Raw genomic sequence first — 17,417 nt, 5'->3', positions numbered from 1 at the left:
TAAGACCTGCATAAATACTAATCTAAGCATAAAAATTAATGAAAACTGGATTAAATTACTATAAAATATACTATAAAATAAAAAACTGTTTTAAGATCTGTTACGTCATTTGCATAGCGACAAATATTAAAAATACTAAAAGCGGGAAAAAATAGCAATGGCCACGTGCTATGTTCTAGAAAAAAAAAAAAAAAAAAAAAAAATCACCGCCAAACCCCCCGAATAATTTTATCGGAAAAGAAACCTATTAAAAAAAGGAATATTCCCCTGCTAATGCTCGACCAGACATATGCAAATTAAAAACAGATCGTGCTCCGCAGTTGAGGTGGAGGAGTACGAGCTCTGTGTTAGACAACACACCGGAAGACGAATCTCAGGTATGGTTTCACAAATATGATTTGTGAAAGAATAACCCCGTATACTTCTACAGACTGATACTAAACCTTCCTTTTTTATGGAATTTTATCAAGATTCGTACCCTTGGACTATTACATCCGTCTAAACTACCGAATGAGGTACGGACCAGCTTTTAACGGTATACAAGCTCTTACCAGGATTTAGAAGGTAACAACCTCTAAAAACTAATTATGTATATTGTCACGATATTTATTTTAAATATTTGTATATAGCCATCTCTCACTTTTTAATGTTTAGTTGGCTGAAGAGGGGCATCGGCCCGAAACGCGTTATGTAATAAAAAAGCGTTCCAACCGAATAAAAAGGATGAAAAATTCGCCCAGTGTTTAAGTTTACATCACTACATTGTGTCTTCGAAAGAAAAGAAAAGAAACGAAAATAGAGAAACTTATCAAATTTCGTCTGGAGTGGCACGTGGAGCACAATCACTGCCTGAGTGATAGACAGTATGGATTTCGACGACAGAAATCTGCCGAAGACGCAATTTATCGTACTGTTCAAGACATTCAGCAGCTTTTACAATATAACAAATACGTCCTAGGGGTCAGCTTGGATATTTCCAAGGCATTTGACAGCACCTGGTGGCCCCTAGTGACACAGCAGCTGCGTAAAATCGATTGCCCCCGCAATCTGCTTAAATTGCTATTGGACTACTTCAGGGACAGAGAGGCCGTCCTTCAGTATGGAAACCTCGAGGTCCAGAAAACAATAACAAGAGGCTGTCCGCAGGGGTCCATGTGCGGACCTCTGCTTTGGAATATAATGTTCGACGTATTTCTGAGGAAGCACTTCGGTCAAGATTCAAGTACTGCTTATGCAGACGACGTGCTCATGCTTGTCGGGGGCAGGTCTCGAGCAGACCTTGAGACCAAGGGCAATCGCCTGTTACATCTTATAAGTACATGGGGCTCCGAACATAAACTGTCTTTTAATGCCAACAAAACTAAGGCAATAGTCTACAATAAACCGAGAAAGGGCAACCTCTACCTAAGAACACCGGTCCTTAAAATGAATGGGAACACCATCAAAGTAGAGAAGACTCTTAAGTACCTTGGCATAGTGATGGACCACAGACTTTCGTGGGATGCTCATATAGAGCAAGTTACAAGCCGTACTGGCATGATCTTTCAGGCGTTTGCCCAGGTGGCCAGGAGAGATTGGGGCCTCTCCTCTGTGGCCCTTTCAACTATTTACGACAGTATTTTTACTCCTATCATCAAATATGGGTGCGGCACTTGGGGCTGGGCGGCCTCTAAGGTTCACCCGAAGAGAAAATTGGTGTCCGCGCAGCGACGTGCTCTGATGCTGCTTACGAAGGCCTATCGGACTACTAGTAACTACAGCATACAAGTTATTGCACGCAAAATGCCCATCGACATTGACATCACACGAAAACGTAAGATGCAGCAAGCAAAAATGGGCGAAGATATTCAAATTGGCAGTACCATCTTAAAAACAAAGGACCTGGAAAAAGACCACCTTTACTGTGACACCATCTACAGCTATGCAAACACTTCTTGCAACCCTGACCACCAGAGGGCGGCTAGAATCATAATTTATACCGATGGCTCTGGCATCAAAGGTGGAATCGGCTGTGCCTTTGTGGCATATGATGATAATCAAGAAATCCACCATCAAAAACAGGCTGCACAATAACTGCAACGTTTTCCAGGCTGAGCTCCTGGCAATCTGCAAGGCCCTGGACTGGGCAGATAACACCTACAACAACTTAGAAATCGGTATCTTCACAGACTCACTCTCGGCCCTCAATCTTATCTATTCTGACAAGCTACATCCACTTGCTGTGAACATAAGGAACAAAATAGACACCTCCCCTAATCGTATTCAGATCAGCTGGGTGCGCTCTCACCAGGGAACGAGGGGAAACGAGCGGGCAGATGCCCTTGCAAAAGAAGCAGCCTTAGACAACACCATCACTATTGATTATAACAGGATCAGCAAGGGCACCCTGAAAAGACTCCTTTGGAAGGAGGCCATCAACAATTGGCAGTTACGCTGGAATGAATATAATAATCATATCACTTATCGGTTTATACCCAACATCAATCAATTCCTAAAAATCGACTGGTACACCCCTAATCACTTCACATCGCAATTCTTGAGCAACCATGGAAAGTTCGCAAGTTATCTCGCCTGATTCACAGACCGCATCAACAAGAACTGCCCAATCTGTATGATCAAGGATGATGCAAGCCACTATTTTTAGGATTGTCCAATAACCAGCAGTGAAAGGAACGAACTTTGTCTTCTCTTGAGCGAGATAAACATCACTTGGCCATGTGGCCTACACGATATTTGGAAGAACCAGGAAATTTATCGTATTTTCAAAAACATAGCAAAGAAAACTGTAATGACCAACTGCAAACTTCTCCTGGGAGAAGCTAATTGACTTACCTCACGGGCTTTTGGGTACGAGCCAATTGTTTTTCCCCTCCCTTCAATATCTCTGAAGGGGTTTTGATTAACCCTAGGCCTCTCCTTCTCAGGCTGGGATAAGTCTCCCACTTCGGGCATAAGCACTGCCCCCCTGTTCTCTTGTGTACGTTCTCTCCGGGCATCAAGCTGACGCGCGGATACTGTACTTTCATTTTTCTGTGATTTCCCACTCTGTTGCATCTGTACTCGTCCATGTTCAGTACTATTTCAATTGTAAACTATTGTAATTGTACGTTTTCTCCCTGGTTGTGCCTCTGGCAGGTACAGGAAATTGTAAATTATTTTACAGTCAATAAACATGGATGAATGAATGAATGAAAAAAAAAAAAAATACGTTGGCTAAGGCAAATTCGTTCATCGAATCTTTGTGTTTCGGGACAGATACTGAAACAAAGGCGATGGAAATTGCTGGAGTGCTTGGAGAAGAAACCAACTTTAGTACCAGTGATGGATGGTCAGAGAGATACATTGCACTACTGTATTTTTCTAATTGTAGTATTGTGGTTTTTTTCAACTTCGCTTTAGCGGTCATGTCGGATAACTCGACACATTTTCACTTCCCCTTGGGGTGTCGACTTATGCGGACTTGACTGTATATTCCTACATAATTTTGGTATGTATCTGTCAAAATTCTGCTGCAGTTTGCATTCAATGTATTTACAAAACTGGGTAATTTCTATCAAAATGATACTGAGCTGCCAGATGTATCTAACTAAAACTGTGTGAAAAAATGGTTGAACACCGATCTATGTTTAAAATAAAAAGTTTTCATAGACATTAATGTAAGCTGGTTTCAATCATAATTTCAATTCACAATTGCTATCATCTTGGCACTGTCTGCAGGGGTTCCAATTTACCACCTACAATATTTCTTATTGTAAAAAATTACAGCTTGTCATGTTATAGAAAATCATTTGTATCTTCAATATAAGTGTATTCGACACCAACAAATACGTCAGATTTTTATTATTTACTTATTTATTGATTTTCTGATCTTTTGATGTAAACCTTTATTCTGACATTTCGAATAACAACGATAAGAACTTCTGCTCAGAAAAATTTTGTATTATGTTTTATTTAAAAAACGAAAATTTCCTTTTAAGTTAGAAGTTTGATCTAAGTTCATTTTCTCTGTAAATCTTCAATTCGATTCAAAGGCATTTTTTGTAAACAGTTTCCGATAAACTTTAATAAATTTTTTCTAATTGTGAAAATTTTTACGTAATTCAAAGCTAATTTTAATATATACTTTACACAGCATTATTAATATTATAATTTTGGTGGTTGCAGGACGTATTAAATTACTTTAAAAAATGAAAAATAATTATATCATTCGATTTCAAGATATTTTATATATTTTAAAAATAATTAATTATATCCCTGGAAACAGTTTACTTCTTTCCCGGGGGACAAGCAAAAGACCGGGAAATGAGAAACACTAGTCTGGAGACACGTGTATCGACTACACAGTAGCTAAAAATTCATCATGAATTAAAATCGCATTATCGAGAGTGAAGTTCCATTCGTTTCTGTGACCTCGAAAAGGAAGTCGTTGTTTGTCTAACATCTTTATCATGTCGTAATCTTTACATTTAATTGAGAAATGGCATAGGGTAGCAGTAAATAAAAATATTAGTTAATTACAAACAAAGCCAACTCGAGATGAAGAGCCGACGAAGCACACTCAAACTGTCGCCGATGCAATTAAAATGTTTGCTGTTAGCAATGTGTGCAATAGATGAATACAGTTAAATTCGGCTGCCCGTCACGGTGACAGGCTGGATTTCTATTAAGTTTCATTGCGTAGTCTCAATAGTAAAGATCAGTGTCTACATAACGTATGTTTTAGTCCAACACATTCCCACTCAATTTTTTTAAAAAATTATTTAATATATTTTTAAATATAAAGTATCCTCAAAAATGATTTTATTAAAATATTAATACAACGTGGATTTTAGAATAAAATAATAATATTAGAACTTCTATTATATTTTTAAGCTACTTAAAGGTCATGTACATTTTAAACATATTGTCTAATTTTTAAGGGTGCCCACTTCTCATAGGTCATGCAGATGCCCTGACCAACCACGAATAATTTCTACGGGTTTAACAAACTAATTTTATCATTTTTCTAATTTATAAATAGAACTTGTTCAGTGAAAGACTTGACTATGAAATTATATATAAAGATGACATTATATCTGTAATTACAGACATTTACTCTTCGAAGCAATAATATATAACTTGATCGTTTTATATAAAAATACAAAACAAAATCAGAAAAAGAAAATGCGAATTTATATAACTGTTAAAATTATTTGAATGATATTTCACTTACCTTCCTGATAATAACTTACGTGGTGTGTGTACAGGTAATGTATCTGTAACTCTATTGCAACAATTCGTCCTTGCTGTGTTTTTGGAAGGAGAAGCAAAGTGCATAAAATAATAATAAGACCAAACTCTAATTAATTAGCTACTGTTCATTCTAAATTACGTTAATTATAAGTCAACGTGCATGTGTTCTAAGAATATTTTTCTGCGTTACTTTATTCGTTCGAAGTTATTATATAAAAGTTTATTTGCTAAAATAGTTTTACTTTTCGTATCGACAAATGTTATATATTTATTAAAATTAACAACTGGATATTATAATTGTAGATCACTTCTTAAATTGTCAAGTGAACAATTATTGGACTAGGAAAGGTTTTTAAAAAGAGTAATCACTTTAAATTGTCTTATTTATTTTTGTTGTTTTATTTTTGTACGCATTTCCGATCTGAACCTCTTTCAGCAATCTTATAAACAGGTTCTGGAAGGGAGTCGTTGAAATTTTATACATCAACCGTTTGATCTAAAATCTATTTCAAAATTAAATCTAAAAAGACACAACGAAAAAAAGCTTAAAACACAGTAATTAAAATCAAATAAAATAATTTTGTTTTGCAAAACTTATTCGTTTTAATAGATGTTTATAAATAAAATTTCATAAATAGTAAAATATAAAATATAAAAAAATTTTAAAAGATTATGTAGAAATGAAATTAAGTATACATATATATATATATATAAATTTATTTATTATTGTTATTATTATTATTGAAGTGATACTCGAACCACACACTTTTTCTTCACCTTTGATAAAGTAAGAAATTGCAGAAAAAATTCAGTGATTCAAGCAAGTATCATTTTAAAAAAGAAATTTTTTTTACATATACTTAATTTCATTTATAAAATATTTATTAAATTTTAAATTTTATTCCTATTATTTTTTATATATGTAATTTTATTTACACAATTTTATTTATCAACTAGGCTCACGTGATAAACATAAAGCATTTTACACCTGTTATTTTTTAAAGTTTTTATGTTTTTACCTATTTGCCAATTTATTTTATATCTTAGCAAGTTTTATCTCTTTAGTTTTACAGTTTTACTTGTTATACCTCTACGTTTTATAAATACTTAGTTCATCTCAAGGTCAACATCAGATAGTATTTCAGTTTTATCGTATTATACATTAATGACTGATGAGAGGCAAATAGTCCAAAGTAAATTTCTGTTTGTAAAAAATAGATAATATAGCAAATTTATGCTCAATTCCAAATGATTCTAAATCTTTTACATTATTAATTATTTATAAGAAATTTTATGACATTTTTATTGACTAATTCCTTTTGTATTTGGATACTTACCAACTTATTCTATTCTCTATAAAAGTAATTGAAATGGAATATTTCTAAGTAAAAATTCGTCTAAATTCTTAAATTTGTCCTGATACAATATAACCTTTATTTCGAGCATTAAATGTTTTGGAATTATTATTTATTATGTAAAAAACTTTCTGCTATTACTTTAGGCTATTATTTGTTTAATTGATATACATTAATTACATGTTTAATCTAAGATGTTTTATCTATATTGACTATATTTAATGATAATTTCTGTATTCCAGATTAACTGGCCAATGATAAACTGGCCAGTTAATTCATTATCAACTAAAACCAGTTATTAATAACTTCATTTATATATCAATTTTTAAGGGGTTATAAGTATTTACGATATTGAATTAAATTTATATAATAAAGAAAATTAAATAATAATAATATAAAATATATACTATTATATTTAAATTTTTTACTTTACTTTTCAAACACGTTTCGTTTGTATCATATTATTATAAATAACCTTGTTCTATGTAACAAACGATTCTAGTCTTTTTTTTTATACATCACTGTGATCTAAATTGTAGATAATAATAGAGAAAATTTCGGCTTACTTTAGAACATTAGTAATATTACTTTTTAAATAATTTAATTATTTACGTCTAAAATCATGAAAGTTTCATTCAGAAGTCAATTGTATTAGCACTGTCTTGCACGATATCAATTCTTCTAAAATTTAGAAGGGAGTAAAATGATCTTAATAATAATAAATTTATTTATGTACTATGTTTATAGCAAAGTCAGTAGTATTTTTTTCTTATGATATTATATTAAACGATGTACTTTAATTAATTACTCGTGTTCATAAACTTTTGTGTTTACGCTGCTATTACTTTAATTAAAGATGATTTCTTTATTTAAAACCTTTCAATCAGCTGTCTAACAATTACAACGAATATCGATGTTTATGAACCATATTCGTTTGATATTTTCGTAGCGAAATGGGAACTGAATCCGTGAATAAACTAAACAGTTTCATTTTAGTTTGATCAAGCATCTTGTTTAAGAGTGTTTTACAACTGTGGATCGTATAAATTAAAAAACGAAATTATATCAAGACATAATTTAACCTGTTAATTACACAGTTGTTTTTACTTTTCTGGTTTTGTTCTATACTACACGGCAACCCCAAAATTTTTAATGATTGAACTCAGGAGTCCTTGACACATTCAGAAATGCAAAAAACTTCAAGATATTTTCTGTACGTATGAAAAAGAGGTGTGTGAGTGTGAGACATTCGAACCTGAGCTGGAACCCCACAATTCTTACAACGACAAATTAAAAATTGGCAGATGAAAATTAGATTACTAAACAATTTAGCTAAATAAATAAATAAGTAAATAATAAAAATAAATAAATAATTATTGATTTGTCAAACATGATATTAGACACTATAATATTGCTTACAAAACTGATATTAATTGTATTTAACTGAAGTATTTTTAAGTGTCACATTTAGCACTTTTTTAATATTTTATACACGTTTATCATGCATTTTCTCTTGTATGTCTTTAATGTTAAATAATATTTTTAATGTTAGATAGAGGGTGGATCGGGGTAAGATGGTAATCGGGAAAAGATGCCTAATTTTTGATATTTTCAAAAGATGGCGTAAGATATTGTTATGTGTTTGTACGATGGATCGTTGGGCCAATATTAAGTGCGGAACGCTAAAGTTGACTACCGTTACCACATTTCCTACATCTGAGAGGAATAAAAGAAAGATAGAACGAAGTTTCCTGTTGTGAAATGTTTCTAGTGTAATTCTAAAACTAAAAGTTAAAATAGAATTTATTAAAAACTGAGAAAAACAATTAATGTGTGATGTAGTTAAGGTTCTGAAGTTTCCATTGTCAGCTACCGCCGATCCCGATCGGATATGCTAGAACACGTGACTCCACTAGGCCTCTTACCCTGACAAATGGAAAAGATGCCACATTTTTCTTGGGGTAACATGCCTATTTTCTGTTAATTGAATTCCAATATGCCTGCATCTGATGATATTTAACCAAAACATACTGTAATGTATGTATTTATGTATTTTTCTGTTGCCACTGACTATACGTAATTATCGTCTTGTTGATGTGTGTTAATAGCGAGGTTGAGGCCGAAGTTTTAAACGCGAAAACGTGTACGTCAGACGTTCAGCGTTGCTTTCCTGTAAGCCTAGAAATTTGAAAATGGTGTATGGAATGTCGAGCATGATTCCACTGACTTTCTACACGGTACTTATTCTATTAATAAATCAGCGATAAAAGATGATTAAGCAAAAGTTAAAGTCAGTTGATCAACCGTACATTGAATTTATTTTTCCGATACTCTACTTTATTCTGGAATAATACGGACTGGTGCTTATGCATACAGGTATTAAAGTATCCCTTACAAATTAATAAACTTTTCATTTTTGCTAGTTAGGTTCTATTTTTTAATATATGTATGCTACTCAGTAGGAAAGGGCGCGGTTAGCTGTGAGAGTTTTTAGTATTTTCTATATAATGTGTATACTAGCTGCACTTCTAACACAACATTGAGTACCTTATCGTCCCCCTCATTATATGAGCTTGAAACCTTTATGCAGGTTTTAAATAGTTCCGAGTAATTTATTATTTTCTACAAGTGTGTGAAGCAATCAGTGATAATAATGCAAAAGACTTGTAAAGTCCAAAGAATATAACAATAACAGGGAAAATGCTTTGAATTAAAAGCTATGAACAGATAAAAACAACTGACGCGAATATAACAACCTGTTTTGAATTTATTTGGAATGTTTTTCTTATAATGTATATACAAGGTCTTTATAACACTACAGTTATAAAATAAGAATTAGCTAATAATAAACTTTGAAAATTAAGAATGAGAAAAGTTAACGTAAACTGACTAAGACCTATAAACCAAAATATGTAGGTTAGACTAGTCGTTGGCATATTTGGTTGAAACATAACCATCATTACTCTCTACATATCTTCAGATTGGCAATTAAGTCATACATAATAATGATCATTGTTTGTTATCACTGCACAGTTTATGTGAGTGTAATAGCACTCGGATAAAAGTCATTTGTGACACATTAAAGTATAGACATTCTAAAAACATTAAAAAGTGCTGTAAAATACACCTTTCTGTCTACTTTTTCAGTCGCTTTCACTTAATCTTGTAACCTTTTGCTTGTCACAATTATGAATATCTTACTTATATCGCGTCGGAAGTAATGGACTCAATAAATTTAAATAAAAATTGTTAAATTATAGACAGCGCGTTAAAAATTACAATTGTGTTCTGAATTTTTGCATATTGTTTGCTTTCTGGCTGGCCATTTAAAATACTCCTGGATTGACAAAAATATATTATTTATATTTATTATCATGTAATTTAATCTGCATACGCAAATTTTACTTTTCGTCCCTAAAAACACATTAACTAGTAAAACTTCAATGCTGCGCAATATTCTTTGTCCAACTTCATATGCAATATTAAGAGAGATGCGTAGAATGCAATGATGGCATTCAGTATATCAGCCTCAAAGTAAAAAGTTATAAGTTCTGACACAGCTTGTCTGTGTCACAACTAGTCCCTCTCTTCCCTATGTAAGAAAGAACAGCGTGTCTATTGCCTGGTTAAATTAATTAATTAATATGATTTCACTAATCACTTCGCTATTCATTTGTCTCGCCCACTCGAGATTAAGACGTATACGTGATTTGCATTGTTTGTTTATGTATATTTTACTATACTTTTTTAACATATGTAATTGTCTTATACGTGTGTCAATGAAACCTCTCCATTATAAACCTGTAAAAAATATTTTAACTGTCCGTATTTAAAAGTTGACTAATAGGAAGTTCCATAACCTCTTTACATAACATATGCACATCATAGTGTAGATTGCCATGCATCCTAGACGTAACTTTGTCCCGATAATCTGCAACATTGACTTATAATATGTAAACTGGGGGAGAAATCGAGAACGTGCTCTTTTAAGCGAACTTCTCCCATGATCTGTTAAATAGATAAAACTGTATAATGTTGGAAATCGATCTAATGAGCAAAATATTAATAACTTTATGAAATAATTACATCCAAAGTAAAGATTCCTTTACTCAAATTATGTGAAGTTTCATCTCAGACCATTCGAGTTTCAAAATCACTAATTACTTCCAAATAGAATCTTTTGGGAATCGAGAAAGACCAACACCGTTACTAACAAACAGCAAGAAAAAGTTATATTTTTTTGAATACGAAAAATTTCACATAAAATAATAATAAAATCTTAACATACATGTTATGTTAAGATTTCAGCCAAATATCTACGTAACCTTCTCCGATAAAGCCTGTTTCTCACGTGTGTGTGATGCGAATCCAAATCTCGAATGCGCCAAAATTTCAGTTTGCATGTAACTCTTCTATAACATATCATATTTATTCAAATTAAAGAAAATATACATTAAACAATAAATGCATATCTCAATGTTTAGAATGAATTTTATCAACTTTCTTTTGTATTTCTTCCAATCTCTTTTGGAACCGATCGTGTGTGTCTGTAGGTCCATAAGCCTTATAAGCTTCATCGAATTGATTTATTGACGCCGATGAAGAAATATCTAGATTAAGTATAGCTGTTGTAAATTCTTCTTTTGCTTTTTGTAAGTCAATATGAAATTGATTAATCTGTAGAAAAGTAAAACCATAACATTAAAAATTTGTTACTATTTCATGAATAACCATTAGTACGTTAAATTACACTTTGTTTTATGCTAATTTAAGTTATTTATTTTTAAATACTGTATATTATATTTTAAATAATTTTTGTTATAAAAATAAATTTACCATTTTTTCTTCTTCCGAGTCAAAATCATCTGGTAAAGATCTATCGTAATCCCAATCTAAGAAAGTGTTTCTTGCAATTTGAATATCGTTGTATAATTCTTCAACTTCATCCAACTTTTTAATTATTTCTCTTTAAAATTTATCAATTTTGTCAAACTTTTAGAAATTATGTCTAGTTCATTGTGAACTTTCAGAATTTAAAAGAAAACTTACTGATTTTCTTCAAAAGCTGGGAGGCCCTTAAACACAGTTGAAAGATCCTCTAGTTCCATCTTAATTGGAACCCCATTGTTATCTTTCAACATCTCATTTAGATTTTCAGCTGTTTCTAAAATATCTTTCAAGTTACTTTTCAAGAATGATTTACATCCAGCACAATATTGTTGTCGAAAATAAAATCCAGGGTAATCACTTCCAAGTTCTTTTTCGACATTTTGAAGTCCCTCTGAAGGAAAATGTATTAAAATATATTACTAATTTATAACTATATTATTTTATTTCTAATTTAAGGATTATCATAAAATAATTTATGAATCTTTCAGTTTGAATGCCTGATGGACATTGAAGTAAAGATCCATCCTGAAAGTCCAGAAGAGACAGATGAAAGTTCTGTAATATTAGGAAATTGAAATAATTGCTTTGAGAGTTTCTTTTTTAAGGCATTTAATCGTTCGGTTTGGTTTAATGGGAGACGGCAACGCAACACATGGGAAAACTTACAAAGGGGTTGCGCCGGGTAAAACTATTATATGGTACCAGCCCGTTGGTTTGGTAGGAACCAATAGCCAACTATCAGTGTCCAGTGGTGTTATCTACCTGGCTACAAGTAAATAGTACTTACCGGAATAAATTACTTTTCGCCTCTTAAAATTTTTTAAGAATAAAAGGAATGCTCTGTTATTAATCTGATTTTCCAAATGACATTTTTATAGGTGAGTTGACTCAGTTAATTTGGGTTCTATCGACGTTTGAAGTCCTGGATGGATCCATTCTGAGCATGAAATTTTTAAAAAAAGTTGCAGTACAGTACTTTTAAATTTACGATAAACTTTACTGTTTTTCTGTATTCTTCATGTTAAAAACTTTTTTCTGTTTATGAACGTGAAAAATCATACAAATATGTCAATAAAGATACGTATTACAGATTCTTATTTCAAATCGTTTTTCGTGCCTTCTTTTAATCTATATATGTAACAATGATTATGGAAGCTGGGGTGTAACAGCTATTTTGCTCTAGGGGTTATCTGGTTTAATAGTCTAAAAAGTACAATAAGAATTTTAAAAAATTGAGAATCCCTTATACACCTGTCGGCGAAATGTCCTAGAACAGGAATGGGCAACCTTTTTCTACGTAAGGGCCGCATTTCAAAACTTTTGAACTGACGCGGGCCGCACACAAGAAAAAAGAGGGGGGAACTGTCGGTAAATCACAATTCTTTATTCATATATAATTATAAATTAGCATATGTATACTTAATATAGCTTCTGGCACCGATTTAAACGTAATATATCGGAAATATTCGGTTAAATATTAGTCACCGCTAGTTTTAAATTAGATTCGATGTGTCTGTTAGCCGGTTTCTTATTTTAATTTTTACTAAATTCATTGCGAAAAACTTTTCACGAATATAAGTTGTAGATAATAACGTTTGAATTTTTGTCGAATATATCATTAAGCTGGGAAATTGATATATTTATTCATATTTTAAGCCACGCGAGCCGCAAAAAATATTACTGCGGGCCGCATGCGGCCCGAGGGCCGCGGGTTGCCCATCCCTGTCCTAGAATGTTCACAATACATATAGAAGAAAACTTCGAGAACAAACTCGATATCCGAATTATGATTTCTTTCTTCTAGAACCAGCCACAGTAATGTATCATAAATCAGGGATTGATAACTTACCCGTTTGTGTTTCTAATTTGTATTTTAAACCTCTTTGATTTTTGGTTTTAGCACATATTAAGATATAACACCAAGAAAAAATTTAGTTCAAAAACTCACCTCTGCGGAACATGTAACGCTGCGATTTCTTAATGTGTTATAACTTTCAATGGAAACGCAGCATTAGCATTTTTTTTACTAAACAGCACTACAAGAAAGGCGCATAAATGAACATCACTACCGGTCTGAAATAATGCAAATAATATTTCATATACCATAGGCAGTTTTATAGCCAGAAATTGACACATGTACACTGTAAATTTGCTATGTTTATTTCTGCCGCATGAAGCTCCGCAATTCCCGTAGTGGTGGGTTTGACAACTAAATTTTTTGCTGCAGAAGTTTTTTTGTATGTACGGAAACAGCAGTATATAAAATATGATTTAATTTGGACTACTAGATATGTATACAACATTACATACAGGTATTTTCTAGAAAGTAAGAAATAATTCATCACGATTCAACAAGAATAACATTAACAGCATAGAGATAACTAAAGTACAGTACATATGTGTTGCTAATTTTATTCTTGTTGGCTGTGTGGAGAGGCATCCACAATAATCCAACCCCGTAATCACAAAAACCTTTTGTTAAAAAGGTTGTTTTGATGCTGACAGGGCGGGGAGAGTTAAAAACTAATAATTATGTTTTCCAAAGTATATAAAGAATTTAAAATACTGATAAATACTAAGAAACAATAGAAGATCTTACCAATAAATTTCTTATCGAATGTACCAGATTTTGGTAAATGGTTTAGTACAACTTTTAAAACTTTTTGTCGATGATCCTCAGATTTACAAGGAAATAGGAGCGTTATTTGTATTATTGCACCGTTTCTTGTTCTCTTGACAAAATGAGTGCTAGATGACTTATTAAGCCTTGATTCTAAGTCATAGTATGGTTTAGCATCTTCGGGAATTCCTACTATACTCTATTAAAATACAATTCTATTAATATCATTATTTCATTTATAAAAATCCGAATAAATTAGAAGTTAAATTTTTCAACAGTAAAATTGCAATACAATGAATGAAAAAGCGTCAGTTTGTGGAATTGTAAAAAAGAGGAGACTGTTATATGAGAATAATTAAACTTCAGTAGCGAATTATGTCACAGATAGTGATGGAAGGGGCATGAAAATGGTTAGACTGGAAATACGCCACTACCTTATGAGACATGAATAAACGCAAAAAACTTTGTTAAAAGCTTACAGTATACCTAGAATATAAACAATTGAATATAAAGAAATACAACGCTATTTAATTGATGTCTACTAGAACATGATTGCTTAGTTTAGATAAGTAGGGTTGTCGTTAATTCCAATTCTACTCATTTGTGCTTTAATGTCATTACTGTGCAACGCTGAATGGTACAGTGATTTCAGGAACACTCAGGAAATGTTTGACGTGGGAGCGGTGTATGGAAGCAGAGATTAGAAAGACATTTGATACATTAGGAACATAGAAGTGCATAATTCTTTTGCTGCTGAAGGGAGATTAAATCTCATGTACCGAATATTGGTAGTGTAATTATAGCTACGCAAACAACTAAGAAACATTTGCATGAGATTGGCTTCCAAGTTAGACAACATGCTAAAAGCGTACCACTAACTCTGCGATACAGGACTCAATGCATGATTCTGTAGAGAATTCAACAAACTAAAAATTCGAGCAGAAACATGCATTATTCATCGATATATTTTGCTTCTGTCTATATTAGAAACTATTTCAACCTAGACAGAAGTGTTTGCAAGATAATTTAAAAGCAATGCTTTATTAAATATTTTATCGGAGGAAAGCAGTGCAAACACTCAGCATTATAGTTTAAGATGAGAACACGCGTGACAGACGGACACTCCTTGTGCATATTTCACATTTATTATCACAGGAACATCATATGCACAGATTTATTATCAATTGAGCCTGTAAGGTTGACAGTGAAGTTGTCAACCGATAAGGTTGACAACTTCACTGAAAGCATTTTCCTTTAATCTGTATGTTTGCTTCGTTTTATATGGATGTCACACGACATCCATCTAAGGCAGTAATTGATAATCTTGTTGTTAATCGCATATAGATACATATAATATAATATATTACTGCACATGTACCGGTATGTAGCCTCGTTATTAAATAAATGAATTTACTTGGCATCTCTTTTGCTTATTTTTGATGGTTAGCATATTTCAACAACTCTATCTTTTCAGCGAATTTTGTAACACTGTGCCTTTACTTTTATGGTGTTGTAATTCGACTTTTCAGGATTATAACTAGTTAATCTTAATTTTACTGAATAATATAGTATTTTTATATACCTTTTGATATTGAACATAAATGTGGATTTCTAAATTGTTGCGTTTATTTCCAATAGAATTTTTAATTAAACCATCAATGAAAGAATTCGATCTATAAGAATAGAGTTTCATACGCAAAGATAATCTTGCATCAATATCATAAAGATCTCTGACGTCTTTAGGAACTTCGATCACTTTATATTGTGAAGAATATTTCTCATCGATTTTTACCTTAAAAATATAAATTTATATAATTTAATAATTAAATTTTTTAAATATAAAGTTTGTTTTATTATTACTTACTGTTGAATTATGATATAAATTACCATAAATAGCATAATTTTCTTTTACATAATTTTTGTAATCAAAAGTAATCCCAACCATAGCATATGTAAACAATACCGGTAAAATGATTGCCATTTCTGCAGATTATTCCTAAATTTACAAAATAATATTAATAAATGTATTAATTCATTTAAAAATCATTTCAATATCAATAGAGTGGCCAAAAAGTCAGATAACCTAGATGGAAACGATTAAATCTTAAATCAGTTGATTAAAACAAAGTTATATTCTAACAATTTTTGATTAGCTTCATATAATAGCTTTCTCTAAATTTCTATACATTTAGTTTGACATAAAACTTTTGTAAAATTACACCAAGACTAATACAAAAACATGTTGAAGGTTTCCACATGTGAATTCCGACCATGGGAATCCAATCAACACTAGAAAAGCCGACGTTTTCTTGTAGGCTCTTCTCAGCCTACATATAGAGCTACATATATATAGAATAAAAATTACTCTAACATAGATTATTTGTAAAAATTTACCTTTGTGAGAGTAAGAACATAAAACACGTGTAGAAGGCATCGAAATCTTATTATATTAGTTTTCATTTCTGTAATTTTACAATATAAATATATTGTGTAAAATTATTCCATCTTCTAGATAGTCGCAGAACCGAAGATAAGGCGTTATCCTAACATTCTGGAGGACCGGGATTGAATTTAAGCCAGAAATTACCCGGAAATTTTTCGTATATCTCGACGTCATTTTTCACCACCTAGTTACTCTCTACCACTGGCACCTTTAGCTACTCTTTACAACCGTTATCATCACTTTCCTTATTTTTTTCTCTGTGGTCACTATGAGCATTTTCCCCTATCTATTGTAGTTTCCCACGCCTGCAAAGGGTATAGCCAAATGGCCAGAATTTCTTATAATTTTCATTAAAAGGTTGGCAAACGAATGGCGTAAGTTACTTAAAAAACCGGAATTGAGTATACCAACTTCACAAACTACTCGTACTATTCGTGATAAATTGTGTGGGAGTGGACAGGTGTCCTTCAAGTATCAGCTATTCTAAAAGGGTTTTAGAATTTTTTAAAGAGTTGATTAAAATATCAGTTTATCTGACCTTTGGGCTAACCTGTATATTAAGTTCGTATTAAAATTTCAAGTATATCAGAAAACTTGTTAGAATTTCAAGTAAAAATACATTTTTGTAATACTTACTTAATACGCAGATAATAAAGAACTGTAAATATCGAATGACTTGTGATAGTATTTTATAAATTTTTTTTATCGGGAATGACAAAATCCTGAGAACTAACAAGCTTTTCCTAGATAATTATTACTTCTCGAGTTGAAATGTCTGAGATAAATTATCAATATGTTATTGCTTAATAAATGTAATTTTTTAAAAATAAAATTAAATAATTCAATAAGAAGAATTTTTTGAAAATTAATTTATAAA

The 17,417-nt window shown here is 31.8% G+C and overlaps 1 protein-coding gene across 1 annotated transcript; it reads right to left on the bottom strand.

Moving 5' to 3' along the window:
- Positions 1–10,997: 10,997 nt before the first annotated feature.
- LOC136975666 (uncharacterized) lies at positions 10,998–16,116 on the bottom strand. Its single transcript, XM_067270776.1, has 6 exons — positions 15,962–16,116; positions 15,680–15,889; positions 14,077–14,296; positions 11,637–11,868; positions 11,424–11,553; positions 10,998–11,264 (listed from the first exon to the last, which is right to left on the bottom strand). The coding sequence occupies exons 1-6, from the start codon at positions 16,076–16,078 to the stop codon at positions 11,061–11,063; spliced, it is 1,113 nt and encodes a 370-aa protein (XP_067126877.1). The 5' UTR covers positions 16,079–16,116; the 3' UTR covers positions 10,998–11,060.
- Between the last annotated feature and the right edge of the window lie 1,301 nt (positions 16,117–17,417).

The sequence above is a fragment of the Centruroides vittatus genome, unplaced genomic scaffold (assembly GCF_030686945.1).
Source record: "Centruroides vittatus isolate TY-2023 unplaced genomic scaffold, ASM3068694v2 contig_109, whole genome shotgun sequence".
Classification (NCBI taxonomy): Eukaryota; Metazoa; Arthropoda; class Arachnida; order Scorpiones; family Buthidae; genus Centruroides; species Centruroides vittatus.
The sequence above is the reverse complement of the archived record's forward strand: the minus strand, read 5'-3'. Positions and strand labels throughout refer to the sequence as shown.

What these genes read in the sequence shown, in the direction of transcription:
- LOC136975666 (XM_067270776.1), bottom strand. Translation starts at nt 16,078, where the DNA reads ATGGCAATCATTTTACCGGTATTGTTTACATATGCTATGGTTGGGATT. An exon ending in CCAGCTTTTGAAGAAAATCA is followed by an intron (nt 11,554 to 11,636) that starts GTAAGTTTTCTT and finishes TAAATTTTAAAG; the next exon opens with AGAAATAATTAAAAAGTTGG. An exon ending in ACTCGGAAGAAGAAAAAATG is followed by an intron (nt 11,265 to 11,423) that starts GTAAATTTATTT and finishes ACTTTTCTACAG; the next exon opens with ATTAATCAATTTCATATTGA.